Source organism: Camelus dromedarius, chromosome 8 (genome assembly GCF_036321535.1).
Source record: "Camelus dromedarius isolate mCamDro1 chromosome 8, mCamDro1.pat, whole genome shotgun sequence".
NCBI classification, from domain to species: domain Eukaryota; kingdom Metazoa; phylum Chordata; class Mammalia; order Artiodactyla; family Camelidae; genus Camelus; species Camelus dromedarius.
Window position 1 is genome coordinate 19,060,781 of NC_087443.1, and position 19,996 is coordinate 19,080,776.

General features: G+C 35.7%; 1 protein-coding gene and 1 non-coding gene across 4 annotated transcripts in view; one reads left to right on the top strand and one right to left on the bottom strand.

The window, feature by feature from the left end:
- Nucleotides 1-19,996, top strand: part of PARG (poly(ADP-ribose) glycohydrolase) — a 109,309-nt gene that overhangs the window by 1,738 nt on the left and 87,575 nt on the right. For all 3 annotated transcript variants that reach the window (XM_031460964.2, XM_010985309.3, XM_010985310.3), the window contains exons 2-7: nucleotides 6,358-6,424; nucleotides 7,040-8,026; nucleotides 8,985-9,168; nucleotides 13,749-13,871; nucleotides 13,996-14,079; nucleotides 18,157-18,231. In XM_031460964.2, the coding sequence (XP_031316824.1) occupies nucleotides 6,387-6,424; nucleotides 7,040-8,026; nucleotides 8,985-9,168; nucleotides 13,749-13,871; nucleotides 13,996-14,079; nucleotides 18,157-18,231 (1,491 nt within the window). In that variant the 5' untranslated portion in view covers nucleotides 6,358-6,386. The remainder of the gene's footprint in view (nucleotides 1-6,357; nucleotides 6,425-7,039; nucleotides 8,027-8,984; nucleotides 9,169-13,748; nucleotides 13,872-13,995; nucleotides 14,080-18,156; nucleotides 18,232-19,996) is intronic.
- Nucleotides 4,214-4,285, bottom strand: TRNAA-CGC (transfer RNA alanine (anticodon CGC)). Its single transcript has one exon. It is a non-coding gene; the product is annotated as a tRNA-Ala (tRNA).

Consider the following 19,996-nt stretch of genomic DNA (forward strand, 5'->3'; position numbering starts at 1 on the left):
ACCACCATTTAAGAGTAGACTGAAGAAAAGCAGCCTGAGAAGTAGAGGGAGAGCCTGGCATTTGTCGCGTCATGCAGGGACGAGAGCGTTTCAAAAAGGATACGTTGGTCAACAGTATTAAGAGGCTGAGCAGAAGTCAAGCAGTGCCCTGGCAAGCAGTGTACACTTAGTTCTCTCAGGACTTAGAGGCAGTGGGGAGCAGGCGTGAACAATACTGAAGGATGAACAGGATTTGCTGAATAGATCAAGGCGAGAAAAAGTTATATAGACAGAGGGAAAGGCATGTGCAAATCGCGGTTTGACTGGAGCGCAGAATGACAGGGCTGTCAGTTGAGGCTAGGAAGGGGGGCAAGAGCTTATTTTTCAACAAACTCAAGTGCCATTTCAAGGAGTTTGGACTTTATTCTGTGGTTAATGGGGAACCACTAAAATCTTGTGGGAAATAGGATATCGTTTGGTTAATATTTTAGAAAAGATGTCTGGACTTTCCTGACTGCAACCCACAGTATGTCACTTGATACACAGTGTAGGAAATATTTTTATCTTCTGGTAAACATGCCATACTTATAACAAACATGTTTCAGGAAATAATGCTTAACCTTTACTGTGTCTGATGCATTCTCATGTTGTCTATATTATTTTATTAAAAAATGTTTGTCATCTGTTGTTTGTGAAACACTGGGTTAGAGAAGGTCAGGACAGTAGGCAAGGAGACCAGTGGCAGGAAACAAATGCAGTTGCCTAGTGAGTGATGTACCTGTTCTTTTAATGTTGGTGTTATTTTGAAGATGAGAAGGAAGGGATGAGTTTAAGATGTAGGATGTAGATTTCAGAGGATTTGTTGAAGGAGAGTGGACAGGAGGGGGAGCTGAGAGTGACCTCTAGGTACTGTGTCTGACTTCTGTAATCGGCTAATTTGTGGTCTGATTAACTTTATTTGCGTACAGAGCAGAAGGAGTGAGTTTGAGGTAATGGGAGCCAGTCAGTCCTCATTTATTGGATCTTCTGATTTTCTGCAGAAAGATTTTCTGCAGAAGAGGAACTAAATTAATACTTGGGCTGTACTTGTGTATGTATGTAAATATTTTCTGTATACCTGTCACAGGACACCAATGAACGAAGTGTTCCAAGTCTAAATTGTATCAAAATCTATTGTTTCAAATTTTGAAATTCTCTTAGGAACTCAACATTTGAAATTTTTATGTATAGTTATCCCAGGAGAAGTAAGTGAGAAAGGGAAATGGATATTTATTTAGTATCTTTAAATTTTTGTTATCTTCCTGGGCATATATCTTATATCAATTGAAATCTACAAATCTGCACATGGGCAGAACTCAGCGCATTCACATTCCGACGAGGAATGCTTTGTCCAGTTGGATTGCTGTAGGAGCTCCCCTTTTCTGCCTGTTATAACTACCTAGAGTTGCTCTGCCCACTCCAGGGTTAGTCCAAGTGTAGGTCAGTGTTGGGTGGGTGGGGGACTGGGACTGCTTGTCCTCCATTCCCCTTACTCTTGCAGCCTCAGTGCTGTCAAAAGCATCTTTAAACCCCTTTCCTCATCTCAAAAGACCCCCACTGTCCATTGCTCTTTGGTCTCACCACACCCTTTTGTCCATGCCTTATCTTGTTGCTGCTGGAGGAAAGAGACTTTTTGTGAAGGTGAGGTGTCCCTTTAAATGCAGGTGAATTTTACTGCACTTTGTGCCTTTTTCCTGTATCTCTAGTGCCTAATTGAATGATTTGCTCACTGAAACAGGCTGGTCGCTGAATGAGGTTACTGATGAGATTATGTGTAAATGGTGTAGTCAGAGTGAAGTTGGAGAACTGATCGCAGTGAAAAAAGAGATTGGATGGAAATGTTGGGAGAGAATACATTTGTTGGGTTTCTGCTTTGTGAGCCTGGACACAAATTTTCTCTCATCTACGTAAGCACTGGAAATAGGTATTGTTAACCACATCTTATAGGTGAGGAAATAAAGGCTCAAAGAAATGAAGTACGTACTACTACATGACTGAGCAAAGATCTCAGTCCAAGGTTCTGTTTGACTCCAGACCTTGTATCAGTCTCATCACTTCCTATTGCCTCCCTGTTTGCTGTGAATACGTCTAGTTAAAAGAAATTCCCTGGAACCTGGGAAGCATCATTTTATGCTTACTTCAGGAATAAGAGGAGTACAGCTGAAGCAGTCCTGTGATGTGTTGTGAAAGAAATCTTTGGAAGCCAGAAGTAGTGGTTTTGGAAAGAGAGAGGCTATCCTTATTTGGGGCCCTCTGAAGGACTGAGGACTGTTTTATTAGCAGGAAGTATCGGTCCCTAAACTTTTTTTTTTCCAGTTTTATTATGTAGAATTACTACAGTTCGACTGCACATACACGTTATCTTGCATGTAAATACATATAAACAGTATACTGCACATTTTTTGGTTTTCATGTATGTACTAATTATTGATTCTAAGAACCGTTTAGATCTTTAGCTTTGTAAACTTACATAGTTATCAAAGGAATAAAGCCTACTACAAAGTAAGAATCAATAGAATGCAATAATCCAATCATAAAGGACAGTCAAATGTGCTTACACATAAGAAATCAAAATAATAATTAGTTCATTTGTGTCCTTATTATTACTGTTATTATTTTTTAGATTCTTTATATAAATAATGTCATGTGGCATTTTTCTTTCTCTTTTTGGCCCACTTCACTTTGAATGACAGTCTTCAGGTCCATCCATATTACTGCAAATGGCATTAATCTATTCTTTTTTATGGCTGAATAGTGTTCCATTGTATATATGTACCACATCTTCTTTATCCAGTCATCTATTGATGTACATTTGGGTTGTTTCCATGTCTTGGCTATCGAAAATAGTGCTGCTATGAACGTTGGGGTGCATGTGTCTTTTTGAATTTTATTTTTCTCTGGATATATTGCCCAGGAATGGGATTGCTGGATCACGTGGTAAGTCTATTTTCAGTTTTTTTAAGGAACCTCCATACTGTCCTCCACAGTGGCTCCACCAATCTACACTCCCACTCACAGTGTAGGAGGGTTCCCCTTTCTCCACACCATCTCCAGCATCTATCATTTGTAGACTTTTCAGTGATGGCCATTCTGGCTGGTGTGAAGTGATATCTCATTGAAGTTTTGATCTGCATTTCTCTGACAATTAGCGATGCTGAACATTTTTTCATGTGCCTATTGGCCATTTGTATGTCTTCATTGGAGAATTGCTTGTCCAGGTCTTCTGCCCATTTTTGGATTGTGTTGCTTGTTTCTTTGATATTAAGGTGTATGAGCTGTTTGTATATTTTGGAAATTAGTCCCTTGTCAGTCACATCGTTTGCAAGTATTTTCTCCTATTCTTTTTGTTTTGCTGATGGTATCCTTAGCTGTGCAAAAGCTTTTAAGTTTAATTAGATCCCATTTGTTTATTTTTGCTTTTAATTCCAATATTCCAGGAGCTGGTCCGAAAAATATATTGCTGTAATATATGTCTGCAAGTGTTCTGCCTATGTTTTCCTCTAGGAGTTTTATAGTATCTGGTCTTACATCTAGGTCTTTAATCCATTTTGAGTTTATTTTTGTACATGGTGTTAGGGAATATTCTAATTTCAGTCTTTTACAGGTAGCTGCCCAGTTTTCCCAGTACCACTTATTAAAGAGACCATCTTTTCTCCATTGTATATTCTTGCCTCCTTTGTCATACATTAGTTGACCATATGTACGTGGGTTTATTTCTGGACTTCCTATCCTGTTCCATTGATTTATGTGTCTGTTTTTGAGCCAGTACCATACTGTTTTGATTACTGTAGCTTTATAGTATAGTCTGAAGTCAGGGAACATGATTCCTCCATCTCCATTCTACTTTTTCAATATTGTTTTGGCTCAGTTCCTCAACTGTTGCTTCTCCTCCTTCATCCTGTTCTCAGGCTTCAGGAATTGTAATAGGAAACCTGAAGCTAGACAGAGAACACATTCTCAGTGTCAGAGCTGCAGAAGAGAGCCCGCTCCTTCAACTACACTGGAACACTCTCTGTAATTTTTGTATGGAATGATGTTGCATGCACTCTTTAGGGTCTGTGGACTTGTCATAGTGCCGTGCTTTATGCGTGTTGTAGGAACCTAGCCATTGCACACCATTTACTCTTTAAAAAAAATTTTTTTTCTGGGTAGGGGGTGGTAATCCGGTTTGTTTGTTTATTCATTTATTTTTAAATGGCGGTACTGGGGATTGAACCCAGGACCTCGTGCATGCGGGGCACACACTCTACCACTGAGTTATACCCCCTTGCCCCCCCCCCCCATTTACTCTTTACATTTATGGAAAAAGATATTTTAAATTCTACACTGACTCAAAAAACGAATTTTTTTTTGGCTCATTGCGAACTTGTACTTTGAGGATTTTCTATTCTTGCTGTGTTTTATGTAATTTAATAGAGAAGATGGAACTATAGAAAAAAATCTCAAAATCAGGTAGTTCATCCTCTTACTCCCTTGCGACTGAAGCTCATTTTTTTCTCTGAAGCCTGATTTGCTGTAGGAGTACTAACTTAATAAAATTAAAGTAATAGTGTTTAACAAGAAATATATATATATATATTTTTTTGTGATAGAAATAATTTAAAAATGCTAAGCAAATATTTTTTACTAGTTTGATGTTAGTATTTTGTGGAAAGTGTAAATAGTATTGGCACTCAAATACAGTAAAAAATAAATTATTGATTTTCATCTATTTGTGACAGCATCTGTTTTGCTCATGCTGTGGTGTTTGAGGGGACATAGGTGAATGAGAAGAGTCTATGACCTAGGTGCTAGATTTTTACCTTGCAATTTAGACAGTCGTTGAGAATGTTCAAGATTTTGTGTTTTCTTATACGAAAATGTTATATAGTGTAATCTGTACACAGTACATTAAATTTTGAAAACATGCTTAAATTTCTAACGTTTATATAAATTGTGGTTTGTGTTTATTTATGTTACATTTCCCCCTCCTGAATCATCAGTTCTACTTTTGCTGCTGTCTGCTGTTCATTTCTATCTAGTTATCTCTTTGGCCTTTCAAATTTGGTGTGTTCAGAATTAACCTAATCGTATTCCCCCCTGAATCTAGTTCTTTTGTATTCTGTTTCTATTTGATGCTGTCACCATCTTTCAGGTCTCTCAGGCTTAAAGCTTAGTGTCTCTTTTAACTTCTCCTATCATTGTGAAATCTGTAATGACTCACATCTCAACTTTTACTCTGTGTTTTCCCAAGGACTAGTTTTGGCCCTCAGCCAATAGCTCTCCAACCTTGCTGATCATCAGAATCACTTTGTGAAGAAAACGTAGATTCCAGCTCCCCTCAGGCCTCCATCACCACATATAGATTTTGATTCAGTAGGTCTGGATGTGGCCCTCAGATCCATTTGTTACCAGCCTCCTGGTCATTCAGTTGGTTTGGGAACCATGACCCAGAGCAATAGCTTCTACTAATAGGCGCTTCCCTCTTGTCCCTTCACCTTTGCCCTCCAGGCTATGTATCCTGCCTGACTGGGAGCCTCCTAGATTTGGACTCTGGAAGCACAGCTCTGAGTGTGACTCTTGACACTTCTTATTGTACTCTTTTTGTGGGTTGTTCAGGGATCTCCATGATACAGTCCTAGCTGACTTTTCAATCATTTTCTATGGCTTTCTTTATCTTTCTCTGCCATTGGTGCCATTGCTTTTGATGTTCCCTTTATATGACTACATGTTTATTCCTCGAGGCACAATTTAAGCATTTCTTATGAGATTATCCCACTTACTCTTATTTCCTAAAGTAGACTTTTCCTCAGAAATACCTTAATTCCTTATCAGAATCTCTTTTAATACTAAAGATAATTAAGGATTAACACTTACTAAGCATATATCAGATAATGCCCTCAGCACTTTGCACGGGTTGTTATTTAATTTAAACCTCACCATAAGCCCAGCAGAGATACTATTGATTTGCATGTTTACAGATAAGGAACCTGAGACACAGAGAAATGAGTCCTCACAAAGTCACAGAAGAATCCAGTAGGAGAGCCAGGGTTTGAATTCAGTAGGTCTGAGTGTGGCTCTCTGATCCATTTGTCGTCTGACTTCGCAGCCTATATTCTCATCCATTAAGCTAGACCAACTCTTTTAGGGTTGGGTCACTGTCTGTTCTGCATCAGATGTATTTCTCTTTATGTTCCTGTGTTATCTCCCATTGCTTGATTATGGAAGGAGTGATTGATCTTTGTTGAATGCACAGAATCAAGCACAATGCCTTACGTGTATGTATGCTGCTATAGGTATCTTATCTTTGAAGGCATGCATGCGTATACATTAATGTTTTGTTTTTGTTTGTTTTTACAGTTTTCAAACAAAAGACTATTACCAGTTGGATGGACACTAAAGGAGTCAAGACAGCTGAATCAGAAAGGTATAGAAACATGCTTATATAGAGAAACGAATGACATCATATATGAATATTTTATGGGGCTTCATGCTATTTTCTCTCCTTTTTTCTTTATCTGCATTTGTTCATTCTTTCAGTTTATAAATAATAATTTTTTTAGAATCTTCTACTTGCCAGGGATTGTCCAATATACTTAAGGTACAGAAATGAAAGAGGAGTCTCTGTCTTGAAGATGCTTATAGTGTAGTGGTGCTGATAAACACGAAAACCCATGATAATTACGTGGTGTGATAAATGCAACAGTAAAGGTATAAACAAGGTGCGGTGGTGGCTAGCATATAGAACAGACAATCAGCTTTACCTTTGTAAGAAAGACTGCACGGAAGGTGAGTGAAGTTTAACACTGCACTCTGGTAGGTGTTTGCCAGGCAAACAGTTAGGGAAAGGGTGTTATAGGCCAATGTGCAGACATGGCATCATGAAAGAGCATGCTGTATGCTCAGGTAATCACAAATGGTTTAATTATTGCTGTGGCACTAAGAGTGCGTTCAGGTACATGATTTTTTTTTTTGCATCGTAAGTTCTTTCTGTTGTATCATAAATTCTGTTGTATCATTAATTCTTTCTAATCTCTTGTAGTTTGCACAGTAAAGAAAACAACAACAAAAGAGAAGAATCCATGATGAGTTCTGTACAAAAAGATAACTTTTATCAACATAACATGGAAAAATTAGAGAATGTTTCTCAGCTAAGTTTTGATAAATCACCGGTTGAAAAAAGTACACAGTATTTGAACCAGCATCAGACTGCAGCTATGTGCAAGTGGCAGAATGAGGGGAAACATACAGAGCGGCTTCTGGAAAGTGAACCTCCAGCAGGAACTCTGGTACCAGAGCAGTTCAGTAATGCTAACATTGATCGGCCACCCCAAAATGATGATCACAGTGACACAAATAGTGAGGAAAGTAGAGATAATCAACAATTTTTGACACCTGTAAAGCTTGCAAATGCGAAGCAGACAGCAGAAGATGAACAGACCAGAGAAGCCAGAAGTCACCAGAAGTGCAGCAAGTCTTGTCATCCTGTGGAAGCCTGTGCAGGGTGTCGGCAGGAGGAGTTAGACGTGGTGCCAGAGAGTCCCTTGTCAGATATCGGCTCTGAGGATCTTGGTACTGGACTGAAAAATGCCAACAAATTGAGTAGACAAGAAAGCAGCCTGGGAAATTCTCCTCCACTTGAGAAAGAAAGTGAACCTGAGTCACCGATGGATGTAGATAATTCCAAAAATAGTTGTCAGGACTCAGAAGCAGATGAAGAGACAAGTCCAGGTTTTGATGAACAAGAAGATGGCAGTTCCCCCCAAACAGCAAATAAGCCTTCAAGGTTCCAAGCAAGAGAAGCGGACACCGAACTGAGGAAACGGTCCTCTGCTAAGGGAGGTGAAATTCGATTACATTTCCAATTTGAAGGAGGAGAGAGTTGCACTGGAATGAATGATTTAAATGTCAAACTACCTGGAAGTACTTCCAGCCTGAATGTAGAATGCAGAAACTCCAAGCAACATGGAAAAAAGGATTCGAAAATCACAGATCATTTCATGAGACTGCCCAAAGCAGAGGACAAAAGGTAATTTTTTTCCATCAAAAGTATCTCCAATACAAGGAGGGTAACACAAGGCAGATAGTAACCAAGTAATGGTTTACACCGAAGCAGGGAAATAGTTGTGTTTCTTATTAACTATTTATACTAAATTTAAACCTAGTCTCAAACTTTTCAATTCTGAAAAGCCCAGAAACAAAAAACAAGAAATAAATATTGTTAATGAGATTTTAATTTAATGAACCTTCCTCTGAGATTCATGGGAATTACTGGAACATAAATGTATTGATCATAGCTGCTGTTTTCTTAGGCCATTGTGTACCCGTTTTTTTTTTTTTTTTTTTTCCTTGTATATTCATTTTCTCTAATGCCCTTGACAGACAGGCAGGTGGTGTTGTACTCACTTCACAAATGAGAAAACTGAGATCTGGGTTTTGAATCCACTGGAATTATGTAATTTGTGGCTGGTTAAGCTGGGATTTAAATCCCAATCTGTCTGACTGCAAAAAAATGTAAAAATTATATTTTTGCTGTTATCCCATGTGGAGTCTTAAAGCCCACTTCATAATTTTTGTGATTTTTTTCTGGCAACGTGCCATAGTATGTTCACTTGATTGAAAATTACTGTCTTGAGTCCTGAAAAGTAGCTGATACTGTGAACTGTGACTCATTTGGCAGTGTCTGTATTCTGACATGTCCCCTTTTTCAGAAGGTAATTTATGTGTATTTGGAAATTCTTTCCACAGTCTATTGAAAATAAGCTCTTGGGTTTTACTATAAGCCTTATAAGGTTTTTGTTTTTGTTTTTGTTTTTGTTTTTGTTTTTTTTGGTTATTTTTGTTTTTGTTTTTTGTAAATACCAAGTAGAAAGAGCAAGCTTGGCACATTTTAAACAATAATGTTCTGGGTAAGTTTTGTACTTGTGTATCCTAGTGAATTTAAACAATAAGTGGTTTGTGACTGAATACATTTGTTTTGACTTTAGAAAAGAACAGTGTGAAATCAAACATCAAAGAACAGAAAGGAAGATCCCTAAATACATTCCGCCTCACCTTTCTCCAGATAAGAAATGGCTTGGAACTCCTATTGAGGAGATGAGAAGAATGCCAAGGTGTGGGATCCGGCTGCCTCTCTTGAGACCATCTGCCAATCACACAGTGACTATTCGGGTAGGAGTTAGCTCTTACCTATAAAGAGAGAAGATGCCAACTCTTAATTTATTGCAATACTTATTAATGTGAAAAACAGACCAAGGCATAGAAAGTGCTTCTCTTTTCTGCACATATAAAGTACTGAGGAGTCTACAGGATGGAGAAATATAATGGTAGCTTATTTAATACAATACTTAACAAATCTATAAGATGAATCATTGTCAGATGATGAGGAAATTGAAATTTTTTGTATTTTTAAGAATATTGGATTTAAAAAAATACTCAGTTGACAATATTTATTGAGCACTCACTGCATGTTAGGTACTAAAATTCAAAGCTGTGTATGATTCAGTATCCTTAAATTATTCTCCAGTTTTACCCTCTTTTCTGAGCTTTCCCTTTTGCTAGACATCTTCATCACTGTCCCACAGGTATCGGAATTCAACATGTCGGAAACCAACCTCATTTTTAAAAATTGTGGTTAAATATACAAAATATGATATTTACCATAGTAACGATTTTTAAGTGTACTTTTCAGTGGCATTCACAGTGTTGTGCAGCCATTACTACTATCCATTTCCAGGAATTTTTTATCATCCCACACAGAAACTCTACCTACTAAACAATAACTTCTCATGCCTTACTCGCCCCTGGTAACCTTTTTTACACTTTCCATAGTTTCTTTTTTTCTTTTTAAGCAAAGCAACTTTATTGAAGTATATAAAATTTACCCATTTTGAATACTCAATTCAGTGATAGTTGATTTGCTGAGTTAGGCAGCTACCACCATAATCCAATTTTAGAAGATTTCTATCACTCATTGAGTAGTTTTAAATAGTCATCTCACTTATTAGTCTCTATTAGATTTCACAGGGACTACTTAAAAAAAAAATCCCTTTTCTTGTACGACTTCGTCTAGGTGTGATTAAATATCCTGAAGTACAGAATTCATTAGCCTGGTTGGGTAGAAGCAACACTGAGCAGGGTGGTTGGGTTTGAGCTGAGCTCCAAAAGAGAAGCAGAAATTTATGAGGTGGAGTTAGTAAGGCAAGGGAATTCCAGATGCATAACCTTTATAGGAAAAGGCTGTGTAGTTTAAATTCATGTTTAAGAAATGGAAAACAATTGGTTTGCTAGAGCTGAGAATTTGGATGGGAAAGAGAAGACCTGAAAAGTGGTTTGGGTCCACATCATAGAGGCTTTCAGGTGCCAGGAACTGGACTTGAGTTTATAGGAATTGGAAATTATTAAAATATCTGTGCAGACAATAGCTGTACTGTTTGTATAGCAGGATTAATCGGACAGTTCTCTGTAAGGAAAATTGAAGTGAGGATACATTGTAAACAGGGAAAGATAATGTAAAAGCTCAGGTAAGGGATGAAAAGTAAGGAGATGGTTATATTGTGCTACATGAAGATGGTTCAAGGGTTCTTTTGAAATTTGACTCAAGTTTCTTTTCTAAATTATATTTTTAACTGAAAAACCTATAATAAAAGAACTAACAAATACATTCAAATTTAAAAATTCTTAATACCATATTTTAACCAGCAAATTTTGCCAAGAAAACTCATTTTTGTGCAGACCATAGAATCAAGGTTCTATTGCCACTGCTGTGTGACTGAAGAATTTCTATAAGTATCAAAATAACAGTTTAAAAAAGTTACCATTTACAACTATTCAGGTGTGTGAATAGGATTTTCTTAATACTGGATAAGAGGTATAAACATAAATTAAGTAGTAGGTGGATGTAAGCTTTAGCTGTCATCTGTAACTCCCAGTTTCAATTTTTATGTTTCTTAAAATAGCCTCCTGGCCATTTATTGATGTTAGAATAACTAAAGTTAATGTAAAAATTATATTTATAAAAATAGCTTATTTGATTTAAATATAGTGATTTCATATCAGATTTCATAGGGAAAAAAGAGTTCTGCTACTTAAAACAGTTTGAAAATAACTAAATATAATAATTGTGGGAGTATGAAAGAAAAATGGTTGCATCGTTTTGAAGTAAAATTGGTAGGACATGGTAAATTCTTAAGCATGGGTGATACGGAAAAAAGAGACATTGATAATGTGTGTAAAATTAAGAAAAGACTTGGGTGACTGCAAGATGTTAACACTGCAGATTGCAGTAAAGATTAATTGGAGGAGATAAGTGATTTTTTGACTTTTCCTGCTTCCTCTCTCCCACGGCCCACAAAGAAAACCTGAAGCATCTTATACCATCATTAATCTCTGTAATTACTGTTTATTTATTTGTTAGATAGCCAATGACCCATGAATTTATGAAGGTTTTATTTTATTACAAAAGTAATACAGGATCATTGAAAAAAAAAAAGCAACTGTTATGTGAAAGTATATACCTCAGGAAAGTCAAGTGTCTCATAGATCCATTCCCAGAGTTTAACAGTTCGGTGTATTTCCTTCCAGGTCCTTTTTCTTGAATATGGTAATGTGATATATATGTAATTAATATAATTAATAGTTATTAAATGAACAGTCCTTAGTTACATTTCTAAGATGCCAGATATTAATAATTACAGAATTTGAATTAATAAAATGAAGCTGATATTTAGCATTGGAAATGTAAGGCAGTCTGAAATTGCATGGACATTCAGTCAGTACTTGATTATCTGTAAACACACTCACGCCCACATGCACACAAAACACATACACACATATAGGCAAATACACACATAGATGCATGCACTCCACACACACACACCCATTTAGACAGATGGATGCACAGAGCATATTCTTACATATGTGTTCCCCTATGTGTGGAGCTCTATGGTACCTGTTTTTCCACCTCAGATTACATGGAACATCTTTACAGAATCACCTCTGGGGTCCCCGTATGGAGGTGCAAATACTTTAGGCACGATTGATGACTCAGCCAATTTTGACTCTTGACCATTCTTTCCTCCTTGGAATATTCTCCTCCTTTGGCTTCCTGGATACCATCTAATCCGAATTTTCTTCCTACCTCCTCAGCCACCTATGTTCCTTTTAGTTTTTTTTCTATATGTAGCCATTAAACATGGTTGGAGTTCCCCAAGGCTTTTTCATAGGTCCTTTTATCTTCCTCTTTCTCTGAACAGTCTTACATGTACTGATGATTTTACTGGTCATCTGGATAGATGGCCTACAAATTTATTTCTCTTGAGTTGCAGACATGTTATGAAGCTGTCTATTTGACAGTCTTTCATTCCATAAGCTATTGCCTTCTTAAGGAACAATCTTCTTTCCACCTTTTCCTAGTTAACTTCTTTTTGTCCTTTGGAGTTGAGCTCAATTGCTACTTCCTCAAAGAAGCTTCCCTAAGCTCACCAGATAAATTAAAGTCGTTTGGAAAGGTTCTCATTACACTATGAACCTCTCATTCATAGCATCTTACAGTTGAAATTTTGTATTTATTTTTGCGATTATTTGATGATCTTCAATGAAGTTCTCATTCATGCTACAGCATGGATGAACCTTGAAAACATTATGGTAAATGAGAGGCCAGACACAAAGGGTCACATATTGTATGATTCCATTTATACGAAATGTGCAGATTAGGACATTAAAAAAAATCTTCGTCCTTAAACATTTACTTAATGTTTATTATAAGCAGTGTATGTGTGTGTGTGTGTGTGTATATATATATATATATATTTTTTTTTTTTTAGCATACACAGTTGACCCTTGAACACCTCGAGGGTTAGGGATGCTGACCCTCCAGGCAGTCGAAAATCTGAGTTTACCTGTATAGTTGGCCCTCCATATCCAAGCTTCACCATCCACAGGTTCAGTCAACTGCTGATTGTGTAGTACTGTAGTATTTATTGAAAAAAATCCTTCTGTGAGTGGACCCATGCAGTTCAAACCCATGTTGTTCAGGCGTCAACTGTACACATGTATACACTTACACATCTTAAAAACACATGTCAGCTTGTTGTAAATATTCAAAATACAGAGTTAATATAGTTATTCTGAAGAAGTTTAGAGTCTAGTGCATGAAGGGAAAAAAAGTGTTTTAGTATGATAATGATCTTAATAAAACAAGAAGGAATAAGCTTACTGCCTATTAGAAAGTTTTTAAAGACTTCTTAGAGGAAATGAAAATTGAGCTGAGTCTTGAAGGTCAGAATAGATGTTTAACCAGAGAGTATTTTGGGTGAGAGAGGGTGTTGAGAACTAGGAACATCATTTAGAATCAAAATATAGGCAGAGGGGAGCCATTATAGGATTAGAAGCTTGGGAATACTGTAGAAAGATAATGTTATTCCCAAGTTGGGCAAAGGGTTTTATGGGGGATGAATGTGTCTGGGAGCAGTTGGAATTAGGGCAAGGGATAGAAAACTGTTGGCAGGAGTTCAGGCAAGGAAGAATTGAGGACCAGGAGGCTAGGTGGGATAAAGATAGAATACCCAGGACATGGTGACTTGGAAACTGATTACTTGGAGGTAAGGAGTGTGAAGAACTGAAAAGGACTTAGGAGATTTCTTGCCTAGGATCTGGTCTGCATTTGCTTTGGCTGCTTTCCTTGGATCATTTTGTAGAAGGCACACCTAGTTTTTATGCACTTACAGTTTTCTTGTTTACCTGTATTTCAGGTAGATCTTTTGCGAGCAGGAGAAGTTCCTAAACCTTTCCCAACACATTTTAAAGATTTGTGGGACAACAAGCATGTTAAGATGCCTTGTTCAGAACAAAACTTGTACCCTGTGGAAGATGAGGTAAGAACGAAACCGATATTCTCTTAGTCTCTGAAAAATATTTTATTACTTGCTTGAGTTCCTTCTGATTCTCTGATGTAAAAGAACTTAGAGTAGTTTCCTCATGTTTTTCTTTTCCTTAAAGAATGGTGAGCGAACTGCAGGGAGCCGGTGGGAGCTCATTCAGACTGCACTTCTCAACAAATTCACTCGACCCCAAAACCTGAAGGTGGGTTCTTTTGCTATTCTTGTCTCTTACCTGTAATTCTTAGAGGTGAGCCCTGGTCTCCTCCCTCAGAGACATTTTTTGATCTTTAATAAAGTCAGGTAGCAGCATTGTTTATATGTAAAGTGCTTGCTTCCTGAAGAACTCTCTTTAGAGACTTTCTTGGTTTCCACTCCATCACTAGGAAATGAGTTGAAGAATTGAGTTGTAAATGACTTGCCTGGAGCCACAGAGTACAATTTGGAGAACCAGGAATAAGACCTCTGTTTCTTGATTCCCCATCCAATTTCCTTCAGTCCTAGCTTCTCTTTTATTTTTGTTTTAGAATTATGCTCCCGAAATGTCTTTAAAAGTAAATCAGGGAAGAATTATGACTTCAGCAGTATTTGCCCAAAGGGAAGCTGAGTTTCCTAATGATTAAAGTATACATTAAGCATTTCTGTTTTTTATTGCCCTTAATATAGCTTCTAGCAGTTTCATAATTTATTTATTAATCTTATGTTTTGGCAATAATTTATTTTTTGGTTAAAAAAATACTTCATTTAAGACTGTAAGGCCATTCGATTTTTTCCCCTCATATTTAAAATATGGCTGAGTATATGTTTATTTTTTTGCACTATAGCCTTATGTAAACTTGTAAAATTTTTATAACCATAACAGATTTTTTTTATACTTCTGAGAGAGTTTGTTGTGTGCAGTTTCTCAGGTTTTATATTTTTCCATTTCTACTTAACAAGTTCTTAAACTTTCTGTACCTTTTCTAGAGCTCTTTTTCTTTCTCAACATGAAAAACATTGGTATGTTGTGCCATAACGTATTTTGAAAATTTCATTTCTTAGGGACAGTGTTTCTCAATCTTATAATGTACTCTTTTTAAATGGGAGAAATTCTCAGGGTCTGCCAGAGTTTACTTATTTTCAGTATAATGTTAATTACATATATACAAACATAAAACCACATATAAACTCTTTGTACTTACAGTATCCAGCTATGTCAGTTTGATTTTTTTTCTCCATTTTAAACATCATGAGCCACCATTTCAGTTGTGTTCATTGTCATGGTGAAAGCAATTTGTAATCGGTATTCCTTTTTTTGTACAGAAGTTTTTTAACCCCCGCAAAATAGTATGCTGAGAAACTTAAAAAAAAACACTCTATAAAGAAAAAATTCTTCACTTTGTATTTACTACTTCTCTTACTAATTACAAACAGTTGGTGGGTGCTGGTAGAGGCCAAGGTGGGATCTGTATGCAGAACGTTAGCTTGCAAACAAATATGATAGTGACCACTTTGGCTCAGCTTCTTTAGAATTTGACATTCTTATACTGCAGTGTATCTTAGGATGGCTCAATCTTTCCACTGTTTTTATCTATTTAAAGTACTAGCCTTTATTCCTACAGTGCTTTATTTTTGGCCTTTGTATTCATTCTGAAACCATAATTATAAACTCACAAACACAGAAACAGGCCACCTAAGAATACTATCCAAACTCCATTTGAAGAACCCTGTCTTGGGGCCTTTATGGTCTCATAAACAGGATTATTGAAGAATTTTCATATTTTTTCTTTAAGCACAAATGCAGAATAATCATAGCGTCCTGAATTATATTCCTGCTCACCTCTTTTAGCAATTCCTTCATATGCCATGATTACTTTAGGAAGGGGTGATTGCTTTAATTTAAAAAAAAATGTTTATTTTATTGAGTTATAGTCAGTTTACAATGTTGTGTCAATTTCCAGTGTAGAGCACAATGTTTCAGTTATACATGAATATACATATATTCATTGTCGCATTCTTTTTCACCGTGAGCTACCACAAAATCTTGTATATATTTCCCTGTGCTATCTTTCTTGTTTATTTTATGGTAGATTCAACAGAAGAAAGTAACCCAGTGAAATTTTCTTCTCTCTGCTAATGGTAATTGTTTTCTTTCCTGAAAGAACACTGAGAGGGAGGGGGAAACATTAAATCTGTCTTATTGAATATAATAATCTTTTTGCTGTTTTTATGCCATTTGATGTTAAGAGGGATTAGAAATGTTAAAAGTTTAAAAAAGTTGTATAACTGAACTATTACACTGTACACCAGAAATTGACCATACTTCAATTAAAAAAAAGTTTAAAAAAAGAATAATGTCCTCAAAAATTGACTTACAATGTAATGTTTCCATAAATAATGTGTCTGATAATTTGCAAAGAGTAGACTTCTTTGTACTTTATCTAATTGTGCTTATTATGAATTATGAACTGACAAAAACCTCAGTATTTGATAGCTAAGAATATAGAGTAGCATTCAGTTTTTTTCTAGTGATGGGGACCTCACAGGAGAACTAATTCTGAGACCTGAAGTAAAAGTAAATATTAGGAGTTAATGCTCATTATAAAACCTCATGAAAGAATAAGAGTGTACATGCTATTTAAAATGTTTTTCTGTATCAACTTTGAGGAATAATTACGTATAATAAAGTGCAACTTTTTAAAAAATGTAATTTGATTGAGGTTTAACATTTGCATATACCTTGAAGCCCCCAGTACAATCAAGATACAAAACATTCCTGTCACCCGCTAAAGATTCTTCTTACCCCTTTACGGTCAATTTCCTCCTTCTGCACTGATCCTGGGGAACTATTGATCTACTTTTTAAAAAAACTATAGATTAGTTTACATTTTACGTGAACAGAATCATATAGTATATATGCTAGTCTATCTGGCTCCTTTCACTTAGAATGGAGATTTTTGAGATTCATCCATGTTGTTGAGTGTATCTGTAGTTTATTCCAGTAAATGCATTGTTTGTCCATTCATCTGTTGATAGACATTGCTATTTAAAACTTTGTCTGAGGTTCTGAAATCAGATACCAATGATCAGAAAAAAAAAGTCCCTAAAATCTTTTCTTTCCTGATGGAAAATTTTGTATTAAGGCTGTAAGAGAAAAATAAAAGCTTTTTCTTGCCATGCTATTTTATGGTTGATGCTTTTTCTCTTCCTTTTTGAAGGAATTTGGATATCTTCTGATTCCAAGTAAATAATACACATCTTGTTGGTTCATTTTTTAACCTAGATGCTTGGTGATCATTTCTGTGGCATGAAATATTTTTCAGGAAGCTCTATGGCAGAGTGTTAATTTTTAAAAAATTCTTCAATGATGAGGAAATTTGGAAAGTTTATAGTACTAATCTAACACAAGTGTTTTTTAGACTTAGATTGCCAGTATACTTTTGCTATTGGGGGGGTGTGCGTTATGATTATAAATGGTTTTTAATAAATTCTATGTTTTACTTCTTTATTAATTTAATATGTATATTATAAAATGTGATCAAAATGGAAATTTTAAACGATGAGATAAAGCATAATAGTAAATAATAGTTTTTCTGTGTAACTACTGGATTGTATTATGTGTACCTATTCTGACAACCAGGTATGAAGTGTAGCGTATTCAGTTAAACATTACAACCAGTAGATGGCGCAGTAGTTTGACTTTTTACAAAGGAAAGTAATTTACATGAATCGCTGGGGAAAGATACTCATTTGCATGTAGCTTATAAAGATAGCTGATAAAAAAAGATAAAGATAGCTGATAATAAAGGAACAAAAACCATGTTATGCTTTAGGGCAGTGTTTCTCAATCTTTTTTCATTATTGCCCTCTTCCCCGGGGAGCCTTCTTAGATATTTTTTTCCTACTTTACTCTCATGAAATCTTAATACTAATACACTATATATCTGTATATGTAGTGTGACCCCTTTGAGGGCCAAAAATCACCATAATATTTAATTTTTTTATTTCCAAGATCCCCAGTTTTTGTCCACTTGAATTATATCACCTCTGTTTAGAAGGTATGTTTTAGAGTAATTATGTTTTCCCTCCTTATTACTTGGCCTTTCTAATCTCATTTTCCTTAAGTGAAATAAATCAGTATGCATTCTGTTTGTTCACAGCTACTGATGTGGAATAGCTAATGGTAAGAGGAAGCTTCTCCAACATTAAGAAATATACCAGAAGTAGTTCATAAAGGAGACAGGCTATTCATAGATAATTCACTTCACTATATCATGAAGTTTTATTTATGCTTTTTCCATAGGATGCTATTCTGAAATACAATGTGGCATATTCTAAGAAATGGGACTTTACGGCGTTGGTTGATTTCTGGGATAAGGTAAAAATATGCTTATTTCTTTAATTATGAAACTAATACGACAACTCTAATAGAAAAGTTTGAGAAAAGTAGCCATAATTGTGTCACACTAATGCAGTTATCATCTTTTATTTTGGTGAAAAATATTTCCATTATTTTACATGTATGTTTTAGGAGCTAATTTTGAAATTTATTTTATTCTCTCATAATATGCATTTTCTATTGTCTTGTACCACTTTCAATATTGTCAAATGGCTGCATAATATTTCAAGACTAGATTTTGAGAATTTAATGGTTCCCATATTCTCAAACATCTAGGTTGCATCCAGTTTCATTCTGTTCTCAATTATACTGTAGTAACCTTTTTATATATATATAGATATATATGTGTGTGTATAAATGTATATATAAGCTTTCCCAAATTTGATATTTTTTCTTTAGAAGAAACTGCCAGTATACTTTTGTTAGATAAGTAAGTTTCCACCAAAGAAAGATACTTTCATATACAGTCTATTTTAAAAAATTTTTATAATTTGATTTTTCTGTCCATGGTTTAGTTACCCATATTATATATGCTTCATTTACTGATAATAGAAACTGAAAGTTTTTTGAAATGGAAACATTTTGTATTGAAATATTTTCAGTATTATACAATTTTAACTTACCTAATAGAGAGTAACTATTGAACTATAAACGTGTGCTTTATTTTTTTATTGGGGCCTTTCCCTCTCTGGTCTTTTTTTTTTAAGATAAATAACTCTGAGAGATATATAATATGATAATTATTATTCCTATTGTAAATGAGTAGTTCTGATTTAGAAATGAACTTTTTGGGCCAAAGTGACATAGTTTGTCCCTGGCAGGACGATGTAACCCAGTCACTGTTCTTCCCACTATTGCCTGCAATCACAGGATAATTTCCCTCTTCACACATCCTCCCCTCCTACTTGCTGCATATTTTTTCAGTAATAAGAGACTGATCTGTCCCCTTCCTCCAGTTTTCTCTATCCAGATTCACATTTTCATGTCTGCTGCCTCCAAAATGACTTTGAAAAAATTCAAAATTTTTAAAATTTCCATGACAAATTTTTAAATTTATCTTGCAGCACTCCTGCTCTTTGCCTTGCTTTATTCTTGATGAAATGTTGACATTTTTTTGTACGTCTAAAGTTTCTTGGGGCCCAGGCTATGTCTTTCTTAGCTGTGTGTTTCCTGGAGCATCTGTATAATGCCTTCCTTATTGGGAGTGCTCTGTAAGTAGTTATGGACTGGATTTCAGCAGATCAGGTTTTCATACTGGTTTTCATGGTGACCGAGGTCAGAAGAATATTATCTGGGAGTAATGCTTTGAGTTAAAAAATTACATTTCTGATTCCTTCCCTCACTCCCTGTCCATGCACACAAATCTAAATCTAACAGACTCTTCCTTATCTGATCATTTTTAGCTTGTGATGTTCCAGTGTTCTTGTTAGCTCATATCCTATAACTTGAGAGTACTGAAGATCTGTCTGTGCTCTAGGACTACTGGTGGTAATCCAAGAGAAAGATTGGGTGCTTAATTACATTCTAAGGACTCAAGAATAGGACTCAGTTAAGATTATTGTGAATCCTTATTTGGATTACAAATAAGGAAGAGCCTGAAAGTGTGAAAGTGTATGAATAAATACCACCACTCCCTTTCTTCAGAAGTGTTTTGACTATTTCACAAAGTGTCAGAGAGGCAACATCACATAAGCAGTGGCACTCAGATTTATTGTGTATCTGAACCCTGGAGGGCTTATTGAAA